This window comes from Chionomys nivalis, chromosome 1, assembly GCF_950005125.1.
Source record: "Chionomys nivalis chromosome 1, mChiNiv1.1, whole genome shotgun sequence".
Lineage (NCBI taxonomy): Eukaryota > Metazoa > Chordata > Mammalia > Rodentia > Cricetidae > Chionomys > Chionomys nivalis.
This window is the reverse complement of record NC_080086.1, coordinates 110,158,993-110,179,297: the sequence shown is the minus strand read 5'-3', so window position 1 is coordinate 110,179,297 and position 20,305 is coordinate 110,158,993. Positions and strand designations below refer to the sequence as shown.

At 42.0% G+C, this 20,305-nt stretch overlaps 2 protein-coding genes across 2 annotated transcripts; one reads left to right on the top strand and one right to left on the bottom strand.

Moving 5' to 3' along the window:
- Positions 1-2,291: 2,291 nt before the first annotated feature.
- On the top strand, positions 2,292-5,032 carry LOC130881112 (cullin-4B-like). Its single transcript, XM_057780416.1, is given in 2 exon segments — positions 2,292-2,631; positions 2,634-5,032. Coding segments are annotated over 2 exon segments (2,739 nt in total).
- A 13,361-nt stretch (positions 5,033-18,393) lies between these two features.
- LOC130881059 (zinc finger protein 69-like) lies at positions 18,394-19,432 on the bottom strand. Its single transcript, XM_057780286.1, is given in 2 exon segments — positions 18,394-18,446; positions 18,565-19,432. Coding segments are annotated over 2 exon segments (921 nt in total).
- Positions 19,433-20,305: the final 873 nt, after the last annotated feature.

The following is a 20,305-nucleotide window of genomic DNA, read 5'->3' as shown; positions in this document are numbered from 1 at the left end:
TTGTTAGGTATGAGTTGTGATACTACACACCTTTAAAACCAGCACTTGGAAGTTAGATGCTAGAGGATCACTTAGAGATTAAGCCCAACAAGGGCTACATAGTGAGGCGACTGTTTCAGAAGAAGAGAGCAAGAACAGCAGCAGGAAGAGGAGGGAAAAGCCTTCCTGGGGCTGGAGAGAAGGCTCAGTGGTTAAGAGCACTTACCGTTGTTGCTACTTTCTTTCTGAAGGGAAGACGTGAACCACTTCTATTTTTCTTCCTGTGATCCCAATAACAAACCAAGTCACTTTTCCACTGAAGTTCACTCTAGGGAATCAATGAGTATATTGGGCTTTCTTACAAAGCATAGGCTTACTTAGAGAAATGTGGGTGCTCCACTCCCAATAGGCTGGGGAGCCTTTACTCAACAGGAATGGGGCTTCCTGGCATCTGCATAAATGGAGCCCCTCTCTCATCGTCTTTCTTGGCCCATACAGTCCAGCAGCTCCTAATGTCACATGCAGTTCATATAAAGTTGTACAACAGGTAGTAGGGAGGGACTGAATGGACACTTCCAGTCTTTTAGGAGGGGAACCGTCCACAAACCTAACTAGATGATCTTTTGCAAGTGGGTAAATAAAGCTGAACAATCCAAGGTGGCAGATGATAATTCAATCCAGCACTATTCTTGAAGAGGACGATGGATTGGTTTGCCACACCAACAGTGAGTGGCTTACAGCAGCCTCTGACTCCAGTTCCAGGGGATCTGCCACATTCTTCCAGCCTCTGCAGACAGCTCCTTGCACACAGAGCACATACACATACACACACTCTCATAAAAATACGCCTAACAAAGCGTGGAGAACAAAGAAAGAAACCTTTGCTGAGAAGCTACTGATTCATCTAAACGTATCAAGTGTGACAAAAGCATCTTTCTCGCTTTTCAAGATGGCTGGGACACCCCTTCTTCTACGAAGTCAGTTCCAGGGCTCACTGGGTCGGGAATTCTGTGGTGGGCTTCTGATCCCATTGCCAGTAAGAAGCATCAACCAGACTCAATCAGAAACAGGGATGTCAGTGTCCACTCTAGAGAGTCAAGGGCAACTCGGCTTACATTCTACTAATCTGCAGTCTAGGCCAGGTATGCTCGACATGCATGGAAAGTTATTGAGACTACAATACGATATTTGCAATCCCACCCTACCAGGACCCCTTCCATTGGGATTTCAAATGATGGGTCCTGCGTCACTAGTCAATTAGAAGAGCTGGAGCAGGCAAATATTCCAACTGGACATCTGCAGGGGCCCTGCCTTAGAAATCACCAATCCTGGGATCCCACAAATTCTGCTGGGTAACACGTGGTAACCAACCCTCTGTCTGTAAACTTCCATGGGCTACAAACAGCTGAGAAGGACCAGAGGACAATCCAGAAGTCAGAAATGGTAGGTGTTTGTGATGGGTGTCAGAGACAGGAAGTACGAAAGAGTCAAGTCTTGAGCTTCTTTGGCAACTGGCCTGCCAATGGCTGCAGAGCCCTGGATTCCTTCTGTGGCTTACTTAGGGTTTTGGTGCTACGTAGAGATACTATGACCATGGCAACTCTTATAAAGGAAAAATATTTAACTAGGGCTGGCTTACAAGTTCAGAGGTTTTGTCCATTATAATCCTGGTAGGAAGCTGGTATGCAAGCTCACTTGATGCTGGAGAAGAGCTGAGAATTCTACAACTGGATCAGCAGACAGCAGGAAGAGTGAAAGGAAATGGGCCTGACTTGGACTTCTGAAACCACAAAGCACACCCCAGTTACACTTTCTCCCACGAGGTCATACCTCCCAATAGGGCCACTCTCTGTGAGCCTATGGGGTGGGGGGGCACGTCCATTTTTATTCAAACTACAAGAGTACAGGATCACTAATCCACTTTCCCCTCTACCTATCCTATTCCAGCCCATATGTCTCACAGTAAAAACCCTCAACAAGCTTGTGTGAGAATCACTACCCCAATCCACAGCAGTCTGGTTTAACCACCACCAACTAGGTCAATGGAGCAGGCGACCATGAGCTGCTGAGTTATGATTATCCCGGGTTTTCTGATCCCCATAACAGATTATTACTGGTAAGAATCAGGTCATTGTGTAAAACTCTCCCGATCATTTATTTTCTATCTTCTTGCTTTCCCCACTCTCATAGATGATTCTACATGCAGGCTTCATGACTCTACATGCAGGCTAACAGACTCCCTCCTCTTTCTTGCCTGCTGGGAATCAGAGACAGCCTAGCTGCAAGCATATAGTATTCATTGAAAATGTGGTATGCCTCCCCCACCTCAAGTCCAGCGGACCCCAAGGCTTCGGGATCAGAGAGCTACGAAAATTGTCTGCCCAGGCACTTCCGGTTTTTCTTCCCCCTATCCCTCTGCTGCTTCTGCTGCTGCTCAGAAGGTCAGATCAGCCACTGATGGTAATACCAGCACCACTCCGCCCACCTCTGCCAAGAAGAGAAAGTTAAACAGCAGCAGCAGTAGCAGCTGTAACGAGAGAATAGACTCTGATTCCACCTCTTCCTCCTCCACCCCTCCACAACTTAGAGATTCGGCGTCCCCTTCAACCTCGTCCTGCTGCCTCGGGGTTCCAGTGGTCACTTCCAGCCACGTACGATACAGAAGAAGCTGTGTTTTGAAGACACCCTGGAGTTTGTAGGGTTTGAAACGAAAATGGATGAGGAATCTTCCTCATCTTCCTCATCATCGCCCACTACTGCAACCTCACAGCAGCAGCAACTTAAAAATAAGAGTGTGTTAATTTCTTCTGTGGCTTCAGTGCACCATGCAAACGGCCTGTCTAAATCATCTACCACTGTCTCTAGCTTTGCTAACAGCAAGCCTGGCTCAGCTAAGAAGTTAGTGATCAAGAACTTTAAAGATAAGCCTAAATTACCAGAAAACTATCCAGATGAAACATGGCAGAAGCTGAAAGAAACAGTGGAAGCTATTCAGAATAGTACTTCAATTAAGTACAGTTTAGAAGAACTCTACCAGGCTGTAGAAAATCTTTGTTCTTACAAGATTTCTGCAAATTTGTATATGCAGCTGAGACAGATTTGTGAAGATCACATCAAAGCACAGATTCATCAATTCAGAGAGGATTCATTGGATAGTGTTCTTTTTCTAAAAAAGATTGATAAATGCTGGCAAAATCATTGTAGGCAAATGATAATGATCAGGAGTATTTTTTTGTTTCTGGATAGAACTTATGTTCTTCAGAATTCCATGCTACCCTCCATTTGGGACATGGGATTAGAGTTATTTCGGGCTCATATTATAAGTGATCAAAAAGTTCAAACGAAAACAATTGATGGCATCCTTCTCTTGATTGAGAGAGAGCAGAATGCTGAAGCAATCAATAGAAGTTTACTTCAAAGCCTTTTAATTATGCTGTCTGATTTGCAAATCTACCAAGACTCTTTTGAACAACGATTTGTAGAAGAAACTAACCGGCTTTATGCAGCTGAAGGTCAAAAGTTAATGCAAGAAAGAGAGGTTCCTGAGTATCTTCATCATGTTAATAAACGCCTAGAAGAAGAAGCAGACAGATTTATTACTTACTTAGATCAGACCACCCAGAAGTCACTAATTGCTTCTGTTGAGAAACAACTTCTAGGTGAATATTTAACAGCAATACTTCAGAAAGGTTTAAATAACCTTCTTGATGAAAATCGAATTCAAGATCTGTCTCTTCTGTATCAGCTCTTCAGTAGAGTTCGAGGTGGAGTTCAGGTTCTCTTACAGCAGTAGATTGAGTACATCAAGGCTTTTGGAAGTACTATTGTTATTAATCCTGAAAAAGATAAAACCATGGTTCAAGAATTGGTGGACTTTAAAGATAAAATTGACCATATAATTGATACCTGCTTTCTGAAAACTGAAAAATTTATCAGTGCTATGAAAGAAGCATTTGAAACATTCATTAATAAAAGACCAAATAAACCAGCTGAACTGATAGCTAAGTATGTAGATTCAAAACTTCGTGCTGGCAATAAAGAAGCTACAGATGAAGAGCTTGAGAAAATGCTGGATAAAATAATGATTATATTTAGATTTATCTACGGCAAAGATGTTTTTGAGGCCTTCTATAAGAAAAATTTAGGCAAACGCCTATTAGTTGGCAAGAGTGCATCTATAGATGCTGAAAAATCAATGCTGTCTAAACTGAAACACGAATGTGGAGCTGCATTCACCAGCAAGCTTGAAGAGATGTTTAAAGACATGGAACTTTCAAAAGACATCATGGTTCAGTTCAAACAGTATATGCAGAAGCAGAATGTACCTTGCAATATTGAATTAACTGTGAATATCCTGACAATGGGTTACTGGCCAACATATGTACCTATGGAGGTCCATTTGCCACCAGAGATGGTAAAGCTTCAGGAAATTTTCAAGACATTTTATTTAGGCAAACACAGTGGCAGGAAACTCCAGTGGCAGTCAACTTTGGGACACTGTGTGCTAAAAGCTGAATTTAAAGAGGGCAAAAAAGAACTTCAGGTCTCTCTTTTTCAAACCCTGGTGCTGCTAATGTTTAATGAAGGGGAGGAGTTCAGTTTAGAAGAGATCAAGCAAGCTACCGGGATAGAGGATGGAGAATTAAGGAGAACACTGCAGTCACTAGCCTGTAGCAAAGCTAGAGTTCTGGCTAAAAATCCAAAGGGCAAAGATATCGAAGATGGTGACAAATTCATTTGTAATGACGATTTCAAACACAAACTATTCAGGATTAAGATCAATCAAATCCAAATGAAAGAAACGGTTGAAGAACAAGCAAGCACTACAGAAAGAGTATTTCAAGATAGACAATACCAAATTGATGATGCGATTGTCCGAATCATGAAGATGAGGAAAACACTTAGCCACAATCTTCTTGTTTCAGAAGTCTACAATCAGCTAAAACTTCCAGTAAAACCTGCAGATCTAAAAAAGAGAATAGAATCCCTAATTGATCGGGATTACATGGAAAGAGATAAAGAAAACCCAAGCCAGTACAACTATATTGCATAGAATGTTAGCCTTGGAACATTTGCTGTCATATGCCGTAGCCATTGGATAAACTAACTTGTTGAATATCATGTTATTTGACTTTTTTTTATACTTCCAATGACCAAATAAAGCAGTGTAATGGAAATAGTTGCGTGGACTTTTCTCAGTGGTTAACATGCCCATTTAAAGAGTAATACTTAATCTTTAAGAAGAATGTTGTTGAATTCTTTGCATGTTATTTAGTATGATGTGCAGAAAAGTCTTTAAGAAAGTTCCTGGTTTTCATGATTCCTTTTGGAACTGGGGAAGAGACCCCTATGGCCATTAAAAGAGGGGAGGAGGATTCTTATACATCATCAATGAAACAAAAGGTTTATTTGCTTAAAAGTCACTTAAAGATACTTATACTGCATGCAAACTTTATTTACTGTACAGAGTTCTGGATGTATTTATCAAATAGAAAAACCACCCTGGACTTGTTTGTTCACCCATTTTGTGGTTTCCTTTTTTTTTTTTTTTTTTTTTTTTTTTTTTTTTTTTTTTTTTTTTTTTTTTTGGTTTTTCGAGACAGAGTTTCTCTGTAGCTTTGGTGCCAGTCCCGGAACTAGCTCTTGTAGACCAGGCTGGCCTTGAACTCCCAGAGATCCGCCTGTCTCTGCCTCCCGAGTCCTGGGATTAAAGGCATGCGCCACCACCACCCAGCTGTGGTTTCCCTTGAAAAGAAAAATAGGTTGTTTTTGCTGTTGGCATTCTGTTACACTAAAGGGATTGGTTAAGAAATCTTATTTGGAAACAAATTAAACAAATTTTTAACATAGAGTGACAGTTACTGCCATAATACCTTATATAGTCACATTCTACAGGTTTCCATTTATGAGTATGGGATGTGTACACATGACTTAGCCCCAAATTTACTGAGCTGATTAACAGGTACTTATTAAATAGATAAAATAGAAAAATTGCTGACCACCTTCCACTAGAAGAGCCTAGTAAGAGGGGGAAATCCAGTTCTTTTTATTTAAAATGAATACAGTATGAAAATCACAGGAGACCGAAATCAACTTGTTTTGTAGATTACAGAAACAAAAATCACCAGCTACTTTTCACCATGCTTCAATCTTTAAATGTTGTTTGGATTGTTTCTTTCACTTGGACCAACTGTCAGTTATTAGAGGCTTCCTAGGGTTTGCATTCCAGTTTTTTCTACTGAAGTGGGATTTTTTGGAAGCATCTCCTCTCTGTTGGTAAACAAAGCTTTAACTTTCATCCACCTCCTGACTTGCAGAAACTCTACATATGCTGCTCCCTTGTCTCCCTTATACACTCCCTATTTGAAAATGTCAAGTCATGGATTCTTTTTTTTTTTTTTAATTGCTTGAATTTAAGAGTTCTCATAGCCACTAGACACCTGCTTTTCAGGGAAATGTCCCCAAATTGTTCACACACACAAAATAACAAAAGTATTGTTCTTCAAATTCAAAATGTGAGTAAAAGACTTCATTACCAGAGGGTTTTGTTTTTCCTTCTGGCTCCATTTCTATGAAGGGAATTGATTACTGGAGAGAAGCAGACAGTTTTAGTGTTTGCTTTTAAATGAGAACGTCTTATTTATTTGTTCATTTATTTATTTATTAAAGATTTCTGCCTCCTCCCCGCCACCGCCTCCCATTTCCCTCCCCCTCCTCCAATCAACTCCCCCTCCCTCAGCAGCTCAAAGAGCAGTCAGGGTTCCCTGCCTTGTGGGAAGTCCAAGGACCTCCCACCTACTTCCATGAGAACTTCTTCAGTGCTTCATTGAACAGCATATGTCCTTGTCTTTCTGAAGCCATTAGGGGAGCTGCTTAGATCTGAACCTTCAACTTGGTACAGATCTTATGAACCAAGATCTTATGTCTACTATTGATGGTTTTCTTGAATTCTCAAAGACCTGTGGCCAGATGTCTGTACTTTAAGTTGCCCATTTCTCTTTATTGCATCAACTTGCACACTGTTTGGCTATATATAGTATTTAGAATTAACTTTCCAATTCTTTTTGAGCAGCTATTTTGTATAGTTTTATTCAGCCCCTTCCTGATTTCCTTACAGGAGCTCTTCTGACAAGGAAATGTGGCTGTTCTGCTTATTGGACCATCAACATCAGTGTTGTAATTCATTCCTGTTGGTCTCTGGGGTATGGAGACTATTACACCACTCACTAGTTAACTTTTACAGAATTTTTAGGTGGAGTTGTTTCTACTAGGAGGCTCTTGATAACCACCTTCATTATCTTGAAGGTGGGTCCCTTTTCTGAGGTTCTTAATTCTTTGAAACTTTGATTCTGTCTCAGCTGAAAAACTAGCCAGACTATTAAGGGAAGCTGGTTAAGACACTGAAAAGTGATGGCAAACTACGTTGGATAATTGTGAATTTCAGTTGTTCTGTATTACTTGAATTTTTGTGATTTTTCCCCCTGTGTATGTGGTGGTTCTATTTTTCTCCAATAAAACTTTTATTTAAAGAAAGAAAGAAAGAAAGGAAGGAAGGAAGGAAGGAAGGAAGGAAGGAAGGAAGAAAGAAAGAAAGAAAGAAAGAAAGAAAGAAAGAAAGAAAGAAAGAAAGAAAGAAAGAAAGAAAATGGGGTATGGAACTTCCATCTTCGTCTAAAATTCGTCTAAAATATATAAGGAATCCCCTTCACTCGGCCACATGGGCAGGAGCTCACTAGCTACTTGCCTCTGCCTCCCTAGTGCTGGGATTAAAGACTTGTGACACCACTGCCAAGCTAGGCTTTGTTTTCTGTTAAGTCAATTTCCAGAATTCACCCATGACACATGTTACATACAGGTTGGTATATATATATATCCATCCCATGGAGGAGTAAACTGGGGCCAGATGTCTTTTCTGTTATCCCGAAGCATCTTTCTTGTACTTATAGATTGACATTTCTCTGTCCATTTCAGATTCTTTTTTCTGTCTTTAGAGGGTATTATTGTTTATTCATGTGTGTGCATGTATGTTTGTAGTGCGTGTGAGTGCAGGTGCCTTTGGAGGCCAGAAGATATCCCCTGGTTCTGGAGTTACCTGTGGTTATGAGCATGGGTGCTGAGAATGAAACTGGTCTTCAACAAGAGGAGCAAGCACTCTTCAAAGTTGAGCCATCTGGTGATAGAAAGTTGACTCACAGATTAAGAGTATTTGTTACTCTTGCAGAAGACCATGTTCAATTTTCAGTGTCTACATGGTATTTCACAGTGGCCTGTGACTCCAGCCCCAGCGGATTCTTTTTGTTTGTTTGTTTGTTTGTTTGTGTGTGTGTTTGTTGTTTGTTTTTCAAGACAGGGTTTCTCTGTGACTTTGGAGCCTGTCCTGGAACTCACTGTGTAGACCAGGCTGGCCTCGAACTCACAGAAATCCCCCCTGTTTCTGCCTCCCAGGTGCTGGGATTGAAGGCATGTACACCACCATTGCTTGGAATGGGGATCCTCTTCAAACCTCAGTGGGCACCAGACGTGCGTGTGATGCACATATATGCATGCAGGCAAAATACTCATACAATATAAAGTCCATCTTTCCAGCATCCATTTCCTTCTTCTTATGGAAAATCTCTATTCTGACATTTAAAATAGTTTTGGCTGTCACTTCTCAAAACACTCATGGTTTTTTTGCTTCCTTTTTCAATAGATAGCTTCACTATTGTTCAAGGAAAAAGGGGCACATGCATGTTTCTAAGTAAACACTAGCTTTTTCGTGAGCCATGGGTTAAGGCAGACCTTGATTCCAACCACTGTTACGCAATGCCTCTTCTACTGTGAATACTTTTTCTTTTTACATAGGGTTGTACTAAAAACTGTTTTCCTTTTCTGTGACTGGTTGTCATTAATCTATCTGTGTTTTTTGGTTGTTAATCTATCTGTCAATAGTATCATATAGTGTTTGTCTCTGTGTGTACGCATGTGTCTCTGTGTCTGTATGTGCATATAATTCATGGAGATCATAAGCCAAAGACTGAAATAGAAATGTCTGTCAATTACTTTTCCACCTTAGTGTTTTGATTTTTTTTTCTTTTTTTTTTAATTTTATTTTTGCGAGACAGGGTTTCTCTGTAGCTTTTTGGTTCCTGTCCTGGAACTAGCTCTTCTAGACCAGGCTGGCCTCAAACTCACAGAGATCCGCCTGCCTCTGCCTCCCGAGTGCTGGGATTAAAGGCGTGCGCCACCACTGCCCGGCTCACCTTATTGTTTTGAGACAGGACAAGTTTCCAATTCAATAAGAGTCCTTTTCTCAAGGCAATGCGGCTGAGACCCAGAGAGAAAGATATTTGAAATATCGATCTGACCTCTGGCATGTGTGCGGATACACCTACATATTCACATGCACAACACAAATACACAGCACACACACACACACACACACACACAAAATGAACGTTTATGCTCCCTGGCTTACCATTTGCTATAGAGTGCAAGATCACTGATTCTTGGAACTTTGCCTTCTTCTTGGAACCCCCAACCCACAGACAAGGTTTCTCTGTGTAGCCCTGACTCCTCTGGAACTCACTTGGTAGACTCAGAGATCTTCCTGCCTCTGCATCCCCAGTGCTGCATTTAAAGGTGCACTTTTAATTCCAAGCCGCACTCCCTCCTATTTCTTCACTTGTGCTTTCTGAATGACAGGATCTCTCACTGAACCTGAAGCTCGTCAATTCCGGTAGACTAGTTGCCTGAGGAGCTTCAGAGGTTCACCTATCTCCACTGTACCTCTGTGGAAGCTACAGCATATGCTGCATACTGGCGTAGGGTTTTGTTTTTTAACATAGGTGCTGGGGATAGGAGCTCAGTTCCTTGTGTTTGACAACGGGCATTTTACCAACTAAGCGGTCTCCTCAGCCCAAAAAACTTTTTTTAAATTACATTTGAAGGCGGGGCGGGGGGGAATCCATAGCGTGTGTGGAGAACAGGGACAATGTATGAGAATCAGTTTTCTCTTCCTACTTGTCCAAACCAGGGGTTGAACTCAGGGAGTTGAGCTTGATAGAAAGCTGTGGGGCCCAGTCATGACAAGCTCAACAGGGCCTGAGTTTCAGATTACCTGGTTCCAGGAAAGACCACAAACCGAGACCACCCAGGCATCACCCAGGAATGGACTATCCAAGGAGAAAGTACCTAACGTTCCAAGGGAAATTCCCGTTCCAACCATTATAGATGGGTTTGCCTAATGTCCTTTAGCCCAGCACACATCCTTCCCCTTTTACCAGGGCATCCCTAGATATAAATGTCATCCAATCAGGAGTCATGAAACTTAGAAATCCCTCACCCTAACCTCTGATATTATAAAAAAAACAAAAACAAAAACAAAAACAAAAAAAAACCAAACACCCCAACTGAGCTCATGGGTCTCTGACTGTGCCAACGCTTTAGACAGAGAGTCTGAGTTTGAACTTAAAAAAGAATAAAGTCTCTTTGCTTTTACATATGGGACTCGGTCTCCTTGTTGGTTTTAAGGGGGGATTCCACAAACTGGGCACTTTTATCTGTTGAAATTTCTCCCCATTACCCAACAGTAACTCTTAAAGTGTCTGTTCTTGAAGGCACGGGTACCTTGAGCTTGACTTTCTAGCTTCCAGAACTATATGTTGTTTTTTTTTTTTTTGTTTTTTTAATAAATTGTCCTCACAGGTGTATGTCTACTAGCAGACATCCACAGAAATTGAATTGGAGGAAGGAAATGGGGATTTAGTGTAACAAATCTTTCAAATATGGAAGTCAATAGTGGGTATAAGTTGAAAGAGTTTTGACCTGAATGCTAGGGAAAGGCCTCTTTGGGGCTGAAGAGATGTCTTAGTGGTTAAGAACATTTGCTGTTCCTGCAGAAAATCTGAGTTCAACTCTCAGGACCCATGTCAGAAGCTCACAACCTCCTTTATCTCCTGCTCTAGGGGATCCAACACCCTCTTCTGGACTCTGCAAGCATGCACATACAGACACGTAAAAAATAAAATAAAATCTTTAAAAGCCCATGTTATGATGGCAACTCAGAAGGCACTTCCCTTGAAAGCTCGGGGAAAGAAAGAAGCCATAGAGAAATCCTGTATCAGTGGTCCTCAAGCTAATGCTGAGACCCTGAAATACATTTCCTCATGTTGTGAAGACCCCAACCACAGAAGTACTTTTGTTGCTGCTTCATAACTGTAATTTTCTTACTGTTATGAATTGTAATGTAAATATCTGTGTTTTCCAATGGTGACCCTTATGAAAGGGCTGTTTGACACCCCAAAAGTTTGTGACCAGCAGGTTAAAAACCACTGTCCTGAATTCTGTCAGACAGGATTCAAGTACCATAGAACTGAATTTTGATAGGGAGGACAAAAGACAAAGACCACTCTGATAAGGTCTTTGAAAAGAGGAGATCTTGCTGGACACTGGAAAGTAGCCATTCTTATGATAAAATGGTAACAGCTTGGCTTTGTTTTGTTCATGCCTTATGTAATTGAAGAAGTTCAAAGTCAGATGAACACCTATGTTGCTGGGTTGAGTTGCTTGTATGATTCTTATTGTGGTTTGAACGGAAAATATATCTGCCTTAGCGCATGTATTTGAACATTCAAGCTGCAGCTGGTGGCATGGTTTAGGGGGCCATTGGAATCTTTGAGAAGTGGAGCCTTGTAGGAGGAAATATATCACTGGGGAAAGGATCTGAGACTGTAGTGATTAACAATGCCTTTAGAGGATAAATTTACTGTGCCAAGCTTTGGTGTGGGAATTCATTCAGCCAACAGCCTTTTAGATGCCAGCCCATTAGGGCATGGCCTGAGGTACTATAATCACAGACAGGAAGCTTGCTCAGCCCTTTTTTCATTTCACTTGGTCGGTGGTCAGAGTTCAGTTTGCAGCTCCCAGTGCCCCCAGAGCAGAAGAATCCAGCAGCTTTCTATTGTGAATGTTTCCCAATAAACATTGGTTATCCTTTGCTATGGGCTCTCATGAACCTTCATTCACAGCTCTACAAGGCTTGTAAAAACAAAATTATTTTTAACTTGTATAAGTCATAAGGAAGTTGCTCTACCCTGAATCATGGACCTGCTCTTGGGGAAGCCTGTCTTTGTCTGTTTCTCCGTGTAACAGTCCTGGCTTTCTGAGAAACTCACATTGAGAAACTCACAAAGATTCACCTACCTCCACTGCCCAAGTGCTGATTAAAAAGACTGGCCAGGACCAAACCAGAAAGAGTTCTCTAGGTAAGGCCCCAGCTATTGTTAGCCAAGGGATTATAAAAAAAAGTTATAATTTTGGGGAGTCAAATCGACTTATCCTGTCTGGGCACAGGAAAGGCTTGATTTTGTAACAAACATCCAGCAGGTGCCTCAGTCATACAAGCATGTATTTCATATGAAAGCAGAACTTAGCAGTCAGCCTGTTTAATCTTGCAAGCCATTACTAGTAAGAAGAGCTGAGGCTGTAAACTATTTTGTGGCACTCAGCAATTTTTTTAATACTCTTGCAGAGGGTCCAAATTCAGTTCCTAGCGCCTACATCAGGCCGCTCATAATCACTGATCTCTCCAGTTCCATCAGAGCCAATGACTTCTTCTAGACCCCCTCAACACCTGTAATTCCTCATGCAAAGACACCTCTCTACATCGACACAATATACATGTATTTTAAAATAAAATAAATATTTTTAAGAAAGAAAGAAAACTTGAAACAGTACTTTATTTTAAAAAAAAGGATTGATCACCTCACAGTTCTGAATGCAGAAACATTCAAGATCAGGAAACCTGTGCTTAGTGAAGACATTCTTGCCACATCTTCATATTCAGAAGGTTGAGGGTCAAGAGAGAGTAACTTATTTCTACTAGACATTGTAGTACTGGATTTAGCTTGTAAAGGGACAGCCCTTGTGCCTAGACCACTCTCTTCGGTGAAAGATCACAGCACTAGTCTGTCGCCCTAGGGATTATTATTTCTACAAAGGGTTTTCAGGAATCATGGAGACCATAGCACAGAATCACACATCAGTTTCACATCAAGTCTAGGGCCTGAGCCCTGTATTTGAGAACCTATGAATAAATTTTCACTTAGACTCGTCATAATTACAAAGAAGCATTGATACCTGTCATGCTGGGAGTGCTGTGCCCAAGTCACAAGGTAAAAATATTTACCAGACCAAAATTGATATAAAAGGTTTTTCTTGTGGTTGTTTTTGGTTTTTCGAGACAGGGTTTCTCTGTAACTTTTGAGCCTGTCCTGCAACTCGCTCTGTAGACCAGGTTGGCCTCAAACTCACAGAGATCTGCCTGTTTTGCCTCCTGAATGCTGGGATTAAAGGCATGTGTGGGAGCCCACAGATTTGACTACATTCCATTTTGACTTAAGGTCAGAAAGTTGACCCTCAAGGCTGTTGTGCCCAGAGTCAGGACCCTGAAAGATTCCTCAAGAGACCAGATCTGACAGAAAAACGAAGAGTCTTTTTTTATTATACCAGCATGCTGATCCAACAAAAAGGCAAGATAGCATCAACCCCAAGAAGGGGGTGGGGCTTCTTCTAAGTCTTGCTGAGGGGAGTGTCTAAGGAAGTTAGGTCATTTTAGATATGGTTGGCTTAAGCAAGTGGATATCATATCAGTACATTTTAATTGACTAGGACTAGTCAGGGATCAGTCAGGGCTACAGTTTTCCAGTTTGGGGTAGGCCTAGACAAATCCCGGGCCCTGTCCTGGAGCTGCTGTGGAGGCTGACTCAGGCCTGGCCTGGTTTAGTACTGTACCAGGTCTCCTTTTTGTTGTTGGGGCGCTGGAGACTGATTGTTCCTTATTGTATTGTTTCCTCAGAAACTGCTTGTTCAGTTTCAGGAAACTGAAACTGAGGTCTGATCTCTGAGACTGAGCAGCCTGTTATGGCATCTGCTCAGTCCTTGCAGAAGGCCAGATAACTGGATGTTTGATGGAAGGTGTAGTTTATTAGATATCTTGATCCTTAAGGCAAAATAACTGGATGTTTGATCTAAGGCATGGTTACTGGATGCTTTGAGAATTAAGAAAGTAATTACACTCATTTGTTCCTCCCTTTTTGCTTGAGGAATATAAGGGCTATGAGAAATAAATTTGGGTGGTTAACAGTATTCACTGGATGTCCTCATGACTCTATCTCCTGCTTCTTGTCTATTTCTTTCCTCAGTCCTCATTCCCCCGCTTCAGGCACGTACAGATAGGCTGACTGGTTTCCGACAGGCATGTGCCACCACCATTCAGCCAATATAAAAGCTTTAATAAAGAATGTACAGATGTATATTATTGTGCTGATTGTGTTGTCTTTGTGTTCTGGACGGGAGAAAGACATTTGAGTCTGGGAACTGCTAAGAAAGGTATTTTGACTTTAAAAATGGAACTAAGGATTTGATGCTTTGGAAAAGAGCTTTTGTCTGCTTTTGTCCCCACAGAGGATGAGAACCTGAGGATTTATTCCAGATTCATGTAGTTTGATTACGCACCTCCCCCACCCCACCCCCACCCCCTCTCAGCAGGAAGCAACCAGACAGATTTACAACGCCCAAATTCCCTAAAAGATTGCTTAAGTGGGGCCCCTTCAATGGTTCCAGAACAGCAAGTCCGCTTTCCCAAGTTCCACTCCACTCCGTGCACCAGTCTGGACCCAGAGCAAAAGTGGCTGGGATCAGAGGGCAGCTGGAGCAGAGCTTTGCTAGGCGGCTGTGGCGGAAGGCACATTACCCCCGCCCAGTCAGTACCCAGCCTGGGAGATGCCGTGGTGGTAACAGGAGTATTAGCAAATGCAGCAACAAATGCTGGAGCTGAGACAAGGTGGAGCCATACAGATCCAGCTGGGCAGCCCCTCTGCATGTAGCAGACCGAAGGCAGCAGCAGGCAAGGGAAAAGCAGTGGCGGTTCCAGGCTCTGCATGCCCAAGAGTCTGCAGCACAAGCGGCAGGCTTTTCTACAGCACCTGAGAAGTAGCTGCGGAAGGTCTCCGAGCCTGCCTGCTGCCCTAGCCGGTTGTGGTGGTGCACACCAGTAGGATTTGCTAAAGGAGGCAGAAGCTGGATGACAACTGCCAAGCCATCCTAGAGACTTCAAGATCACCACGGGTGGTAGCTATTGTCACTGTTGCAGCCTCCTTCATGGCAGCTAAAATTGTCATCAGCCAGATGGCTGCTGTGACTATCTTGTAGCTGGCACCAGTATTTAATATCATTCATGTTGACCATAGAATGAGAATGTTTTCTAGGGCATTTTTCAGCTTATAAGAGCAGTTGGATTTCTTGTGGGATTTGCATGTGGTTAGTTGCTCTTCTTTTTTCTAATTATATAAAAAGGGGGAGATGTTGGGAGCACTAAACCCCCAGATCCTAAATTTCTGGTAAACAATTTGTAATGCTTGCAGCTACTTTGAGCACGAGACCCTCAGGAGTTCCTGATGGCAGGAGAGTGATTTCTGGTGGGTTTGGCTGGGGCATGGTTATCAGTTAAAGATCCCTATATAAGTGGCTCTGGTACACAATAATTCCTGTTTCAAGGATTTTGACATCAAGGATGACCTGTCTCTCTGTCTGTGAGTCTTTGTGTGTTTTAATCACCTTGCCCGAATCACAAACTGTATGATGGTGCATAGAGCACAGATGGGTGTGGTGCACTACAGTAATTTTATTATATTCTCAGAAGAAGAAGGAAAAAAGAAAAAGAAAGGAAGGAAGAAAGGAAGGAAGGATGGATGGAAGGAGGGGGAGAGAGAGAGGAGGCGGAAGGGAGAGGAAGGGAAAGGAAGGGGGAGAAGGAAGGAAGGAAGGAAGGAAGGAAGGAAGGAAGGAAGGAAGGAAGGAAGGAAGGAAGGAAGGGTGGGTCCAGGATCATCACAAAAACCCAGTAATTAAGTCAACAGTTAACAAAAACTGCTTTTATTCTTGATGTAGCCAAGGTTGTTTGAACTTTTGAACTCCTTGAAATCCTACCACCAGGGGTGTAATTAGGTATCCAACAAACTCAACTCAAGCATTCATTTTTTTCGGAGGTTACTATTTCTAGGGACTGAAGAGATGGCTCAATAGTTAAGAATGCTGGCAGCTCTTCCAGAGAACCTAGGTTCAGTTCTCAGCACCCACATGTTGGTGACTCAACCACACTGCTTGTGCCCATATGGTTTTCTCCAGTGTGTAATTAATCAGACAAATTCAAAGACTAGAAAGCTTTCTTGCATAGTTTGCAGGATAGAGGGGGCTTTCTCTGGACCATGAACAAATCATTTCATGATGGAGAAACTGTGAGTAGGAACAGTGTGCCCATATTGATTGTGTTCACTGGGTGGATAAGTTACTTTTCTTGATGCCATGACAAAACACCAGACAAAAAAAATGATTTACATAAATGCTCATTTTATATTGGTTTTATGAAAAATGGTTCACTTTAGCAAGGAAGGCATGGTGGTGTGTTGGAAGACAAATGCTGGCAGGAGGTTAGTCTTCTCCTTTCTCAATTTTATTCAGTCTGGGCCCCAAGTTATGAGATAGCACAATGAAATCCAAAGTGGGTCTTCCCTCATCATCTAAATCTCTCTGGATGTATCATAAGTGGTTTTTGGTAATTATAAATCCAGCTAGGTTGAAAAATTAGACATCTCCAAGTCTACTTCTTGTCAAGTTGATGCCCAGAAGCATCCTTTTTAGTCATACGTTCTATCCCTAGCCCTCACAGGTTCATGACCATCTCATAAACAAAAAAAAAAATCATTCCGACTTTAAAAGTCCCCACAGTCTTAGTACTTTAAACACTACTTAATTGGTCAAAGTTCAAAGATTTCTCTTTCTTAGACTCAAGGCAATCTTGAAACTGTGAGCCTTTAGAAAATTTTTAAAAATTACAAAACTCACTGTACAATGATACAATAAACACTGCCATTCCAAAATGAAGAACTGAGAATATAGCATAAAAAAAGTGTGCCAAAAGCAAGGCCAAAACCCAGAGGCACAATCACCAAATCCTGAAGATCTTTGTCAGCATCTAGGGCTATCGTTGATACCATTGGGACTCCATTAGCCTGTATACACCCACTCCTCCATTTCTGTACTCTGCAGCACCCAAAGCACTACACTGGTTCTAATCCCTGCCCCCTCAGCAGAACAACCACGGTCCTGGCATCTCCTGGAGACGCTGCTGTAACACGGGGCTCACCTCCATAGCTTCACAACAATGAAAGGAGACATCTCAGGACATCTTTTCATAGATTTGTGCTACACATTACCTTCTTTGCAGGGAACGCACACGGGACACATATCACCTGGCCTTAGTGTACTTGGAGCAAGTCTCCATAACTCAGGTCAGGTCTTGCATTTTGAATTCATGAAGGATACTGTCAAGTTCTGCTATTGGCTTGAGATGTAGACTGGCCCCCTTCTAGCAGAACTGAAATAGGCTGTGTGCTTTAGTGGTTGAACCAGGAAAATTGTTCCCTAGGCAATTATTTTGAGCAAGAGATCATTTCAGCCTCTCCTTCCAAACCATTTTATATAGTTACAATGGATGGGTTATGCTCTCAATGTTTCCTTCCTATTGTTCAAGTGCAAAGCACATGCTTTACTCTTAGACGAGCAAAGCGTTTTAAACAATAACAGTCCTCGACCACAATACTTTCCTTTTGTGATACATTAAAATTGCTTATGGTTTTCTCAACAAACTAGATCTCTCTCTCTCTCTCTCTCTCTCTCTCTCTCTCTCTCTCTCTCTCTCTCTCTCTCCCCAAACGCAGGTAAGAGTGGTCAGCAATAACCATGACACACTGAATATTACACTGTCTTTAAATTGCCTTGGTCTAATAAAACATATCTTTTAACTAAACCTCACTCAAATTCTTTGGACATGGGCAGAATGCAACCAGACTTGTCAAAATGAAATATGCATGGTTTTTCATCCATTTCTCAAGAGAGAGCTCATTCCTTTCTGAAACCTAAGGAGTATTCTTTATTTTCTGAATTTCTGTTGGCATTTTGACCTTCCACACTCCCACCAAAATGGCCCGCTAAACCCTTCATAGCATTCCAGGGCTTCTCTAGCTAATAGATTCACACTCTTTAATACAGGGGTTTATTCCAGAGTGAATCCGTTCATGCCTTTGCAAGGAGCTGGACTGCAAAAAGGCTTTCCCACACTGCTTACATCTGTAAGGTTTCTCTCCACTGTGAATCTTTTTGTGGTACCAAAGGGAACTGTGATATGTAAAGGCTTTACGACATATCCTGCACACATATGGTTTCTCTCCACTATGGACCCTTTTATAGTCCTGAAAGGAAACGTGGAGAGTAAAGGCTTTACCACACTGGTGACATAAAAAGGGTTTCACTGTACTGTGTGTCTGCTCATGTCTTTGAACCTGATTCAAAGAAGGGAAGGCTTTCTCACAGTGCCTACAGACTAGGGTTTTTCTCCACTGTGAATCCTTCTGTGACGTTGAAGGGAACTGGAAAAAGTGAAAGCTTTTCCACATGACTTACACACATATGGTTTCTCTCCATTGTGAGTTTTTTCATGGCATTGAAGAGAACTGTAAAAAGTGAACACTTTCCCACACTGCTTACCCACACAAGGCTTCTTTCTACTGTGAATCTTTTCATGGTACTCCAGGTAACTGTTTTTAGAGAAGGCTTTCCCACATTGTCTACATACATAGGACTTTATTCCAGGGTGTGTCTGTTCATGCCTTTGAACCTCGCTCAAACATGAAAAGAGTTTCCCACAATGGTTACAAGCATAGGATTTCTCCCCACTGTGAATTCGTTCATGTCTTTGTAAGAACCTGCACAACGTGAAGGCTTTCCCACACTGTTTACATCCATGGGGATTCTCTCCAGTGTGGGTCCTTTCATGATGATAAAGGGAATTCTGTGTTCTGAAGGCTTTACCACACTGCTTACATACATAGGGTTTCTCTCCGATGTGAGTCCTTTCATGGTGATGAAGGGAATTGTGTGTAGTGAAAGCTTTCCCACATTGTTTACACACATAGGGCTTTTCGTCGTTGTGAATCCTCTCATGGCATCTCAAATAATTGGAATGATTGAAGGCTTTCCCACAATGCCTACAACCACAGGGCTTCTCTCCACTGTGGATCCTTTCATGATATCAAAGGACACTGTGGACATAAAAAGCTTTACCACACTGCAGACATTCATAGAGTTTCTGTCCACTGTGAATCCGCTCATGTCTTTGCAAATATCTGTACAACATGAAAGATTTTCCGCATTGCTTACACTCATAAGGCTTTTCTCCGGTGTGAATCTTCTCACAGCATTGGAGGGAAGTGTGTGTGGTAAAGGCTTTCCCACACTGCTTACATGCATATGATTTCTCTCCAGTGTGAATCCCTTCGTGACATCTCAAGGAACCTGAACGAGTAAACGCTTTCTCACAGTACTCACAAGCACAGGGTCTCTCTTCGCGATGCATCTTTTTATGGCACTCAAGGGAAGCAGCATTAGAGAATTCTTTCCCACACTGTTTACATGCACATCACTTCTCCCCAATATGAGAACTTGAATGCATAAACAGTGAAGCGGAATAGGGAAAGTCTTTAGCATATTTCTTACACTTGCCTGGACCATTGCCCTTGTGTGCTATCATTTGTCTTTCAACACCTGCATTGTTCCTGAATTCTTTCCTATGCTGTTTGCACACATCTGGTTCCTTCAAAGCAGGGATTGTTTCGTGTATCTGGAAGGGATTATCACTAAAATTTCCCTACGTTGCTTACTTTCATAAAGTTTCTCTTCAGTCTGAGTTCTTGCATACCTCAGATGGTACTGGGGAAAGCTGGGGCTGTTTCTGCGTTCCTTACATTCATACAGTTGCTTGGCATATTCCTGATAGTCATATGATCTGTGACCATTCTGAACTGTGACAGGCACATGGGGATATATCTAGGAACTGTGGGTCCAGTCTGGCCTGGACTGGTTTTGAGTGCGTGTGCAGCAAGGCAAACTGTGTCTTCTGAGTGAAGTTTTAGAACAAATCCCCTACTTCTCATCTTTCGCCCGTGCATAATTGAGTGTACACAGGATTAAAATAAGACTCACCATGAGAAGAGACACTTATAGCGGGCAAAGGCCCACCTCATCTAAACCTGTAAACTAAAACTGGATCTATCCTCACTAAACCCATTCCCAACCAAACTCCTCCTTCACTTAAACTATATACAAGGAAGCCCCAGACTTTTAAGGACTATTTCAGTCAGGTGGCCTGCTGTCCCTCTAGACAATGTCACAAATGGTCCCATGGTTTTGCTTAGAAGAAAGTTGCCTTTACTCCTTTTACAGTCTGTGT